The 13,018-nt window shown below is 39.0% G+C and overlaps 2 protein-coding genes across 5 annotated transcripts in view; one reads left to right on the forward strand and one right to left on the reverse strand.

Moving 5' to 3' along the window:
* LOC128686064 (cytosolic carboxypeptidase 1-like) overlaps positions 1-13,018 on the reverse strand; it is a 224,920-nt gene that overhangs the window by 146,652 nt on the left and 65,250 nt on the right. The gene's annotated exons all lie outside the window — the stretch shown is intronic.
* The window catches only part of LOC128686624 (C-type lectin 37Db-like), a 35,818-nt gene that overhangs the window by 13,753 nt on the left and 9,047 nt on the right, over positions 1-13,018 (forward strand). For 2 of the 4 annotated variants that reach the window (XR_008406673.2, XM_053773585.2), the window contains exon 4: positions 10,345-10,495. Coding sequence is in view for 3 of the 4 variants with exons in the window: in XM_053773585.2 (XP_053629560.1) it covers positions 10,345-10,489 (145 nt within the window). In the remaining variant the exon portion in view is untranslated. The remainder of the gene's footprint in view (positions 1-10,344; positions 10,496-13,018) is intronic. The other 2 variants (XM_053773582.2, XM_053773584.2) reach the window with 1 other exon arrangement.

Here is a 13,018-nt window from a genome sequence, read left to right on the forward strand (position 1 = left end):
AACATTAACACCCCTCCTTCAGAGTGCAGGCACTGTACTTCCCATCTCCAGGACTCAAGTCCGGCCTGCCGGTTTCCCTGAATCCCTTCATAAATGTTACTTTGCTCACACTCCAACAGCACGTCAAGTATTAAAAACCATTTGTCTCCATTCACTCCTATCAAACATGCTCACGCATGCCTGCTGGAAGTCCAAGCCCCTCGCACACAAAACCTCCTTTACCCCCTCCCTCCAACCCTTCCTAGGCCGACCCCTACCCCGCCTTCCTTCCACTACAGACTGATACACTCTTGAAGTCATTCTGTTTCGCTCCATTCTCTCTACATGTCCGAACCACCTCAACAACCCTTCCTCAGCCCTCTGGACAACAGTTTTGGTAATCCCGCACCTCCTCCTAACTTCCAAACTACGAATTCTCTGCATTATATTCACACCACACCGTGCCCTCAGACATGACATCTCCACTGCCTCCAGCCTTCTCCTCGCTGCAACATTCATCACCCACGCTTCACACCCATATAAGAGCGTTGGTAAAACTATACTCTCATACATTCCCCTCTTTGCCTCCAAGGACAAAGTTCTTTGTCTCCACAGACTCCTAAGTGCACCACTCACTCTTTTTCCCTCATCAATTCTATGATTCACCTCATCTTTCATAGACCCATCCGCTGACACGTCCACTCCCAAATATCTGAATACGTTCACCTCCTCCACACTCTCTCCCTCCAATCTGATATTCAATCTTTCATCACCTAATCTTTTTGTTATCCTCATAACCTTACTCTTTCCTGTATTCACCTTTAATTTTCTTCTTTTGCACACCCTACCAAATTCATCCACCAATCTCTGCAACTTCTCTTCAGAATCTCCCAAGAGCACAGTGTCATCAGCAAAGAGCAGCTGTGACAACTCCCACTTTGTGTGTGATTCTTTATCTTTTAACTCCACGCCTCTTGCCAAGACCCTCGCATTTACTTCTCTTACAACCCCATCTATAAATATATTAAACAACCACGGTGACATCACACATCCTTGTCTAAGGCCTACTTTTACTGGGAAAAAATTTCCCTCTTTCCTACATACTCGAACTTGAGCCTCACTATCCTCGTAAAAACTCTTCACTGCTTTCAGTAACCTACCTCCTACACCATACACTTGCAACATCTGCCACATTGCCCCCCTATCCACCCTGTCATACGCCTTTTCCAAATCCATAAATGCCACAAAGACCTCTTTAGCCTTATCTAAATACTGTTCACTTATATGTTTCACTGTAAACACCTGGTCCACACACCCCCTACCTTTCCTAAAGCCTCCTTGTTCATCTGCTATCCTATTCTCCGTCTTACTCTTAATTCTTTCAATTATAACCCTACCATACACTTTACCAGGTACACTCAACAGACTTATCCCCCTATAATTTTTGCACTCTCTTTTATCCCCTTTGCCTTTATACAAAGGAACTATGCATGCTCTCTGCCAATCCCTAGGTACCTTACCCTCTTCCATACATTTATTAAATAATTGCACCAACCACTCCAAAACTATATCCCCACCTGCTTTTAACATTTCTATCTTTATCCCATCAATCCCGGCTGCCTTACCCCCTTTCATTTTACCTACTGCCTCACGAACTTCCCCCACACTCACAACTGGCTCTTCCTCACTCCTACAAGATGTTATTCCTCCTTGCCCTATACACGAAATCACAGCTTCCCTATCTTCATCAACATTTAACAATTCCTCAAAATATTCCCTCCATCTTCCCAATACCTCTAACTCTCCATTTAATAACTCTCCTCTCCTATTTTTAACTGACAAATCCATTTGTTCTCTAGGCTTTCTTAACTTGTTAATCTCACTCCAAAACTTTTTCTTATTTTCAACAAAATTTGTTGATAACATCTCACCCACTCTCTCATTTGCTCTCTTTTTACATTGCTTCACCACTCTCTTAACTTCTCTCTTTTTCTCCATATACTCTTCCCTCCTTGCATCACTTCTACTTTGTAAAAACTTCTCATATGCTAACTTTTTCTCCCTTACTACTCTCTTTACATCATCATTCCACCAATCGCTCCTCTTCCCTCCTGCACCCACTTTCCTGTAACCACAAACTTCTGCTGAACACTCTAACACTACATTTTTAAACCTACCCCATACCTCTTCGACCCCATTGCCTATGCTCTCATTAGCCCATCTATCCTCCAATAGCTGTTTATATCTTACCCTAACTGCCTCCTCTTTTAGTTTATAAACCTTCACCTCTCTCTTCCCTGATGCTTCTATTCTCCTTGTATCCCATCTACCTTTTACTCTCAGTGTAGCTACAACTAGAAAGTGATCTGATATATCTGTGGCCCCTCTATAAACATGTACATCCTGAAGTCTACTCAACAGTCTTTTATCTACCAATACATAATCCAACAAACTACTGTCATTTCGCCCTACATCATATCGTGTATACTTATTTATCCTCTTTTTCTTAAAATATGTATTACCTATAACTAAACCCCTTTCTATACAAAGTTCAATCAAAGGGCTCCCATTATCATTTACACCTGGCACCCCAAACTTACCTACCACACCCTCTCTAAAAGTTTCTCCTACTTTAGCATTCAGGTCCCCTACCACAATTACTCTCTCACTTGGTTCAAAGGCTCCTATACATTCACTTAACATCTCCCAAAATCTCTCTCTCTCCTCTGCATTCCTCTCTTCTCCAGGTGCATACACGCTTATTATGACCCACTTCTCGCATCCAACCTTTACTTTAATCCACATAATTCTTGAATTTACACATTCATATTCTCTTTTCTCCTTCCATAACTGATCATTTAACATTACTGCTACCCCTTCCTTTGCTCTAACTCTCTCAGATACTCCAGATTTAATCCCATTTATTTCCCCCCACTGAAACTCTCCTACCCCCTTCAGCTTTGTTTCGCTTAGGGCCAAGACATCCAACTTCTTTTCATTCATAACATCAGCAATCATCTGTTTCTTGTCATCCGCACTACATCCACGCACATTTAAGCAACCCAGTTTTATAAAGTTTTTCTTCTTCTCTTTTTTAGTAAATGTATACAGGAGAAGGGGTTACTAGCCCATTGCTCCCGGCATTTTAGTCGCCTCATACGACACGCATGGCTTACGGAGGAAAGATTCTTTTCCACTTCCCCATGGACAATAGAAGAAATAAAAAAGAACAAGAGCTATTTAGAAAAAGGAGAAAAACCTAGATGTATGTATATATATACATGTATATATGCATGTACGTGTCTGTGAAGTGTGACCAAAGTGTAAGTAGGAGAAGCAAGATATCCCTGTTATCTTAGCGTGTTTATGAGACAGAAAAAGAAACCAGCAATCCTACCATCATGCAAAACAGTTACAGGTTTTTGTTTCACAGTCATCTGGCAGGACGGTAGTACTTCCCTGGGTGGTTGCTGTCTACCAACCTACTACCTACATATATACATATATACATATATACATATATACTAATGATGTAAGTGTATTTATGTAAGTGCGTTTGTACGTGTATGTTTGGGGGTCTGAAATGGACTAATCTACTTCACAATATTCCTTATGGGAAAAAATTCGGTCAGTACTGGCACCTGAACATACTACTGGAATGAAAAAAGTTCGTTAACCGGGGGTCCACTGTATATATATATATATATATATCTTTTTCTTTCTTTCTTTCAACACACCGGCCGTATCCCACCGAGGCGGGGTGGCCCAAAAGGAAAAACGAAAGTTTCTCCTTTTACATTTAGTAATATATACAGGAGAAGGGGTTACTAGCCCCTTGCTCCCGGCATTTTAGTCCCCTCTTACAACACGCATGGCTTACAGAGGAAGAATTCTGTTCCACTTCCTCATGGAGGGAAGAGGAAATAAACAAGAACAAGAACTAGAAAGAAAATAGAAGAAAACCCAAAGGGGTGTGTATATATATGCTTGTACATGTATGTGTAGTGTGACCTAAGTGTAAGTAGAAGTAGCAAGATGTACCTGAAACCTTGCATGTTTATGAGACAGAAAAATGGACACCAGCAATCCTACCATCATGTAAAACAATTACAGGTTTTCGTTGTGCACTCACTTGGCAGGACGGTAGTACCTCCCTGGGTGGTTGCTGTTTACCAAAATACTACCTAGGATATATATATATATATATATATGGCCGATTCCCACCAAGGCATACTTTATCATATATATATACTACATACTATATCATATATACATATATATATATATATATTTATATATATATATAATATATATAGGAGAAGGTGTGGAGTTAATAAAAGCATTAGTCAGAGGGCAGAAGAGGGGTTGTTGAGGTGGTTTGGTCATTTAGAGAGAATGGATCAAAGTAGAATGACATGGAAAGCATATAAATCTATAGGGGAAGGAAAGAGGGGTAGGGGTCATCCTCGAAAGGGTTGGAAAGAGGGGTAGGGGTCATCCTCGAAAGGGTTGGAAAGAGGGGGTAAAGGAGGTTTTGTGGGTGAGGGGCTTGGACTTCCAGCAAGCGTGCATGAGCGTGTTAGATAGGAGTGAATGGAGACGAATGATACTTGGGACCTGACGATCTGTTGGAGTGTGAGCAGGGTAATATTTAGTGAAGGGATTCAGGGAAACCGGTTATTTTCATATAGTCGGACTTGAGTCCTGGAAATGGGAAGTACAATGCCTGCACTTTAAAGGAGGGGTTTGGGATATTGGCAGTTTGGAGGGATATGTTGTGTATCTCTATACGTATATGCTTCTAAACTGTTGTATTCTGAGCACCTCTGCAAAAGCAGTGATAATGTGTGTGTGTGGTGAAAGTGTTGAATGATGATGTAAGTATTTTCTTTTTGGGGATTTTCTTTCTTTTTTTTTGGGTCACCCTGCCTCGGTGGGAGACGACCGACTTGTTGAAAATATATATATATATACATGTATATATATATATATATATATACACATACATACATATACAGTAGGGCCCCGCTTTACGGCGTTCTGCTAATACAGTGATGTCAAATTATGACCAAAATTTGCTATACGGCAAGCGGTCTTTCAAAAACGGCGCCCCCCACTAGTTTGTTTACATTCTCCGTGACCACATCTATTATGTCAGGAAACTTTCCAAAATTTCAAGTGTTTTAAAGTTACTGTGTATTTTATATGTACTCTGATAATTATACTTATGTGTACCTGTACCTAAATATATACTTACACACTGTGCTGGTGTGCAGGTACACATTAAAATCGCTAAGTCTCTCTCTACTCATGACGCCAACACTACGTAATAATAATCACTCTTGGGCACACTAAATGTCTTATTTTACATTAATATAGGCATTTTCATTAATCCATCTATAATATTTTCCACAAAATTATATATGAAACCCGTTACATAGCATATAAACATGATACATACACTCACAAAATAAAAATTGATGTAAATATGAGATCTGTTTACAAAGCAGCTGTGTAGGTAGTGTCGGAAGAGTTACGTTTTCTCTAGTCAAACTGGGGGATCTGTAGAAAAATATTCTTTTCGTATGCCTTTACTCTATATATAGCAATTCACAACCCTTGTGGGTTTAGTGATTTTTATAATAATAATAATAATAATAATAATAATAATAATAATATTATTATTATTATTATTATCTTCATTCACTCTAAAAATGGTGTGTTGCTGTTTGTTTATTCTGTCCTAACTTGTACACAATGTAAGAGTGCAGTATTTGTATTGTGAGGTAATTATTATTATACTAAAAAAATATTGAGGTAAATGTTTTACAAACTCTTACAAACGTATGTGAATGAACTAAAAGTAGACACATATTAATACGCATTTATCTCGCCTGACCAAGTGATCACTCACTACCTGTTCAGTTTATGTTCTTACATTGTCCGAACTCTGTATCTCGTCCTCTCTCTCGTTTACTCTTTCGTTAACTAGTTGGCTCTCATTGATGATGGTGTCTAAGCTTAGCTGTGATAAAAAGAGATGTCGTAAGACTTTTGCTTTAACCCTTTGAGGGTCGACAGGCCCTCTCCGAAACTCGTTCTCAGGGTCGGCCAAATTTAAAAAAAAAAAAAAAATTATTTTCTCTTATGAAAAGATAGAGAATCTTTTCCCGATCATAAAGACACCAAAAGTTTGAAATTTGATAGAAAACTTATGGAATTATGCTCTCGCAAAGTTAGCGGTCTCGGCGATGTTTACGCATCGCCGATTTTGCCCACTTTGAGCCCCATTTTCGGCCAATTCCACTGTACTAGTCGACAAAAACATGACTATTTCGCTAGAACTCCATTTTTTCTATCGAATGGGTGCAAGAAACCACCTATTTATGAAATTCAACTATCCAGTACAGTGGTCAGAATTTAGCAATTTTGCCAATTTCACACAAATTTCAAAAGATGCCAATTTCCGAATAGGGTCCAGAATAAACAAGAAAGACATTCCTGGCACTAAAATGACATTTCCTCTTGTCATTAGTCACGTCTCAAGGCCCCTCTTATATTCTTTTGCTTTCCACTTTGAATTTTTATTCTCAAAAAAAAATATAAGATTTACTGTTATGCAGACTACTGCATTAGTGTAAAAAATGGTATAAATATTATTGGTGCACTTGTGAAAGAATATTAGACTCACCAGTTGACGTGTATTGCACGCTTGGCACGATTTGTTTACTTTCGAAATTTGGTAAAAATCGAACATTTCTGCTACTTTGAGCTCAAAATCAAGGTACCTTTCATTGTAAAACCAGTCAAAATCATCTCAATTTCTGTAATATGTCTTCCATTCTATAAAATGAGACCAAGAAAACTAGAATACAACAATAAATACCATACGAAAATACACTGCAAAGTCGCTGATTTATTCTAAAAAAATGGTCAAAGTTTTTTTTTTCTCATTATGCACTGTGTGCTGCAAGATTTTTTTTAGACTGTGCACACTGACCACATAGACCCATTCTTTCATATGAAGGCCTACCAGCTTTCTCCCACTAGATTTGAGGGCGCTAGAATTTAGGCGTACTAGTACGTCAAAAACCCTGGGTAGTAAGCCGTACTAATACGTCCGAAACCCTCAAAGGGTTAAGTGCTAAGTTAGAGGATGATGGTGTGCCATTCTGGTTTTATTCAGTAAACACCCTGCCACTCACCTCTCACACATTAATATTAATATTTTAAGGTAAGTAATAAGTGTACATGTACTCTGTGTGTATCTTACTTTTTATTGTGCTTTTAATGCCTATTTCAATTGCTAACTTAAGTTGGTGCAAATTTGTTGTCTGGCATTTACTGCTGATTTTGTATGTGCTCTGATAATAATATTTGTGGACCTGTGTGGTAGCCGGGCAGAGGGACAACGTGTATGAATCTGCGTCTGGCCCAGCCACTCCCCCACTCCGCTTTTGTTTACAATTTTCGGCATGAATTATTCATTACTTCTCCCTTTGTTTATGATGGCATCTAAAGGTAGTTGTTAGAAACGATTAAATTCAGTGAACAAGGTATGTCAATGCTAATAATATGGGTCTGGGCCAAAGTGTAGGTAGCCGGTAGGTGTAGCCCAGGCGGGCTACACCTACCAGCTACCTACACTGACTTCCTACAAATAAATACCACTCACCTCTCTTCCTACATTAATACTACACATATTTTAAGGTAAATAATGAGTGTACTGTATGTGTATTTTAACTCTCTGGACTGTTTTAAATATCGTATATTAAGTATGAGATGGAGAGCCAAGGCTACCTACACCTGACTTCCTACAAATAAGTACTACTCACCTCTCGCCCTACATTAAGATTACAAATACGTACTTTAAGATAAGTAATGAGTGTACTGTGTATGTATTTTACTTTTTGTTTTTTTTAATGCCTAGTTCTATTACTAACTTAATATAATTTAGTGTAAACTTGTTGTCTGGCATTTATATGCATTTATAAATGGAAAAAAATGGTGTTCTGCTTTCCAGCGATGTCTGCTTTCCGGCGATAGCCTGGAACCTAACCCGCCATATAAGTGGGGCCCTACTGTATTCACTTTTAATTTTCTTCTCTTACATACCCTATCAAATTCATCCACCAACCTCTGCAACTTCTCTTCAGAATCTCTCAAAAGCACAGTGTCATCAGCAAAGAGCAACTGTGAAAACTCCCACTTTGTGTTTGATTCTTTATATTTTAACTCCACACCTCTTGCCAAGACCCTCGCATTCACTTCTCTTACAACCCCATCTATAAATATATTGAACAACCACAGTGACATCACACATCCTTGTCTAAGGCCTACTTTTACTGGGGAATAATCTCCCTCTCTCCTAAATAAATAACTAAATAAATAACAAAAAGGCACAATACCGTGACTGGAACGATACACAAATAACCCGCACATAAAAGACAGAAGCTTACGACGACGTTTCGGTCCGACTTGGACCATTGACAAAGTCACACTAACAGAGGTGGAGCAGGACGGCTATATATAGGCAGGAAGAGGTGGAGTAGTACTACTACTACTACTACTACTACTACTACTACTACTACTACTACTACTACCTCCACCTCTTCCTGCCTATATATAGCCGTCCTGCTCCACCTCTGTTAGTGTGACTTTGTCAATGGTCCAAGTCGGACCGAAACGTCGTCGTAAGCTTCTGTCTTTTATGTGCGGGTTATTTGTGTATCCCTCTCTCCTACACACTCTAACCTGAGCCTCACTATCCTCGTAAAAACTCTTCACTGCTTTCAGTAACCTACCTCCTATACCATACACCTGCAACATCTGCCACATTGCCCCCGCTATCCACCCTGTCATATGCCTTTTCCAAATCCATAAATGCCACAAAAACCTCTTTACCCTTATCTAAATAGTACTGTTCACCTATATGTTTCACTGTAAACACTTGGTCTACACACCCCCTACCTTTCCTAAAGCCTCCTTGTTCATCTGCTATCCTACTCTCCGTCTTACTCTTAATTTTTTCAATAATAACTCTACCATATACTTTACCAGGTATACTCAACAGACTTTTTTTTTTTTTTTAAACAAGTTGGCTTTAATCCGTTCCAGAGAGCTAGCCTTTAGTCGAATTAGCCGTTAGTCAAATTAATTTTCACCATAAGAAATAATGGAAATCCAATTAATCCGTTCCAGACAGCCAAAAGTATTAAAAAAATAATTTTTTTCTACATGACATATACATTTCTCTACACAGAAAACAATGAGACATGCCCAATACATACATAAATAAATACTAAAATGACACCTTTATTGAAGAGTATTGTTGAGTGATGAGACATTGTTTTTCTTGAACACACTGGGATTTTCACTAGCATTACAACAAAACATGAGAGTTAGCCTGTCTTTCATAGGCTTGTGTCCCGGGAGTGCCTTTTCCTCCTGAGTTATGAGTAATGTAGGTCCTGTTTGGCATTTTCTTCCGGAACAGGCCTGTTTCGTCACAATTAAACACTTGTTGGGGTTGGAATTTTTCAGCTTCACTATGTCTTATCACACTGTGTATGCCACTATGATTCTTAAATCTCTCAAACCAACCTTTGCTGGCCTTAAATTCACCAATATGAGCACTAGTTCCAGGCATTTTTTCCTGTTCATCTGGGTGTTAGTCGACTGGTGTGGGTCGCATCCTGGGGAAAAAGATTAAGGACCCCAATGGAAATAAGTTAGACAATCCTCGATGACGCAGTGACTTTCTTGGGTTATCCTGGGTGGCTAACCCTCTGGATCAGCCACACCAACAACAGTCTCTCCACATCTTCAAGTAGTACAGCTGACCGTGGTGCAGCAGCAGCTGACGGTGGTGCAGCAACAGATGATGGTAGTGAAGTGCAGCAGCAGCAGCTGACGGTGGTGCAGCAGCAGCTGACTGTAGTACGATAGTATTTCGAAAGTATTTCTCACACTTTTTACCACAGGGTTAGCACTAGAAGCTTTCTTGGGGCCTATGGTAGCTTATTTAGCGGTGACAAGCACTAAAAACACTGGGATACAAAATATATCGCAGGTACACGTGGAATCGACCACAACAGCTTGTAGACATTGGCACTCTGAGTCTTGGAGTGGCTGGGCCAGCTCAGGCTGCGCTCCAGCCACATGAACACGTTCGGGACGAAAGCCGTTAGATGAGTTTTTTGCCGTTGGTAGAGCCAATATTTTTATGCCAAAGAGCGCCGTTAGACTTATTTGGCATTAGTTGATGCTGCCATTGGTCAGGGGTCCACTGTATATAAATTATCTCTCGTATAACCAATTAATTCAGTTTTTTGACAGTAAATGTTATTTTTGTGTGCCTAACAGCAAGTCACAGCAGTCATGCATGAGCACAGAGGGAAGTATCTGGTCAGCAGAGAACTGCATGGATAACAAACACTTCATCTGCGAGCAGACTCGGTGTTTCTACTATAACTATGTGACTACAAACCGCGCCACGACTCAGGGGTAAGAGCAGGTAAAGTTTACACCAGACCTTTGTAGAGTAAGCAAATCAGCTCATTTGATGTTTTTTAATGTTTATGGGTTTCACTGTTTTTAGAATGCTTTTACTCTGCATGGTCATACTTTCAATTAAGCACAGAGTTAAATGGATTAAAGCAAAGCAATACAAAATTTTTATTCGTAAAAAAACCCGATATTTTATTAGTAATTACCAGTAAATTTAGTATTTATTTTCAGAGTGATTGTAAGAAAATTAGATAAAAAATTAGATAACTGTATGCCTCACAACTGCCAAAATTAAATACCCAATGCAACCAAAAGTTTTGAAGTTGAATATGACTAGATCAAGAACAGAATCCTAAATATACCACCATGTGCAGATTATAGGTGAGGATAGTTGTTGTTTTTTTTTTTTGTGTTATGCAAGAGGAAAATGTCTCCCAATACAGAGTTTTGTCAAATAACCACTGTCTTACTAATGTTGGATATCAGTTATTAAGCAACTGATAAATTACTGGTAATACATACCTGAGGAAAATCTGGCATATACATGCTCAAAATCTCTCACCATGGCTTTAATATTGAATACATATTAGGTAAATATTTGTATATTACAGTATTATTAATGGGATTAGGTCAAGGGTTTCAAACAGAGTTAAGAGTTAAAGAAGGAGTAGCAATAATGTTGAAGGATAGGTTATGGCAGGAAAAGAGGGAATATAAATGTATTAATTCAAGGATTATGTGGAGTAACATAAGGGTTGGATGTGAAAAGTGAGTTACAGTAAGCATTTATGCACTTGGAGGAGAGAGAAGTTTAGAGGAGGGAGAGAGAGAGAGAGAGATTTTGGGAAATGTTGAGTGAGTGCATGGGGAGTTTTGAACCAAGTGTGAGAGTACTTGTGGTTGGGGATTTCAATGCTAAAGTGGGTAAAAACGTTGTGGAGGGAGTAATAGGTAAATTTGGGGTGCCAAGGGTAAATGAAAATGAGGAGCCTTTAATTGAGCTATGTGAAGAAAGAGGTTTGGTATTAAGTAATACATATTTTATGAAAAAGAGGATAAATAAGTATACAAGGTATGATATAGCACATAATGAAAGTAGTTTGTTAGATTATGTATTGGTGGATAAAAGGTTGATGGGTAGGCTTCAGGATGTACATGTTTATAAAGGGGCAACTGATATATGAGATCAATATTTAGTTGTAGCTACAGTTAGAGTAAGATGCAGATGGGACAAAAGAAAAATGGCAACAACAAGTAAGAGAGAGTTGAAAGTGTATAAACTAAGGGAGGAGGAAGTTAAGGTGAGGTATAAGCAACTATTGGCAGAAAGGCGGGCTAGTGCAAGTATGAGTAGTGGGGGGGTTGAAAAGGGTTGGAATAGTTTTAAAAATGCAGCATTAGAATGTGGGGCAGAAGTTTGTGGCTATAGGAGGGTGGGTGCAGGAGGATAGAGTGATTGGTGGAATGATGAAGTAAAGGGTGTGATAAAAGAGAAAAAGTTAGCTTATGAGAGGTTTTTACAAAGCAGAAGTGTTATAAGAAGAGCAGAGTATATGGAGAGTAAAAGAAAGGTGAAGAGAGTAGTGAGAGAGTGCAAAAGGATAGCAGATGATAGAGTGGGTGAGGCACTGTCAAGAAATTTTGATGAAAATAAGAAAAAATTTTGGAGTGAGATAAACAAGTTAAGAAAGCCTAGGGAATTAATGGATATGTCAGTTAAAAACAGAGTAGGGGAGTTAGTAGATGGGGAGATGGAGGTATTGGGTAGATGGCGAGAATATTTTGAGGAACTTTCAAATGTCGATGAAGAAAGGGAGACGGTAATTTCATGCACTGGCCAGGGAGGTATAACATCTTTTAGGAGTGAAGAAGAGCAGGATGTGAGTGTGGGGGAGGTACGTGAGGCATTACATAGAATGAAAGGGGGTAAAGCAGCTGGAACTGATGGGATTATGACAGAAATGTTTAAAGCAGGGGAAGATATAGTGTTGGAGTGGTTGGTATTTTTGTTTAATAAATGTATGAAAGAGGGGAAGGTACCTAGGAATTGGCAGAGAGCATGTATAGTTCCTTTATATAAAGGGAAGGGGGACAAAAGAGACTGTAAAAATTATAGGGGAATAAGTTTACCAAGTACACCAGGAAAAGTGTATGGTAGGGTTATTATTGAAAGAATTAGAGGTAAGACAGAGAGTAGGATTGCGGATGAGCAAGGAGGCTTTAGAGTGGGGACGGAATGTGTTGATCAAGTGTTTACATTGAAGCATATATGTGAACAGTATTTAGATAATGGTAGGGAAGTTTTCATTGCATTTATGGATTTAGAAAGAGCATCTGATACAGTGGATAGGGAAGGAATGTGGCAGATGTTGCAGGTATATGGAATAGGTAAAGAGTTTTTATGAGGATAGTGAGGCTCAGGTTAGGGTGTGAAGAGAGGGAGATTACTTCCCGGTAAAAGTAGGTCTCAGACAGGGATGTGTAATGTCACCATGGTTGTTTAATATATTTATAGATGGGGTTGTAAAAT

Source organism: Cherax quadricarinatus, unplaced genomic scaffold, assembly GCF_038502225.1.
Source record: "Cherax quadricarinatus isolate ZL_2023a unplaced genomic scaffold, ASM3850222v1 Contig157, whole genome shotgun sequence".
Lineage (NCBI taxonomy): Eukaryota > Metazoa > Arthropoda > Malacostraca > Decapoda > Parastacidae > Cherax > Cherax quadricarinatus.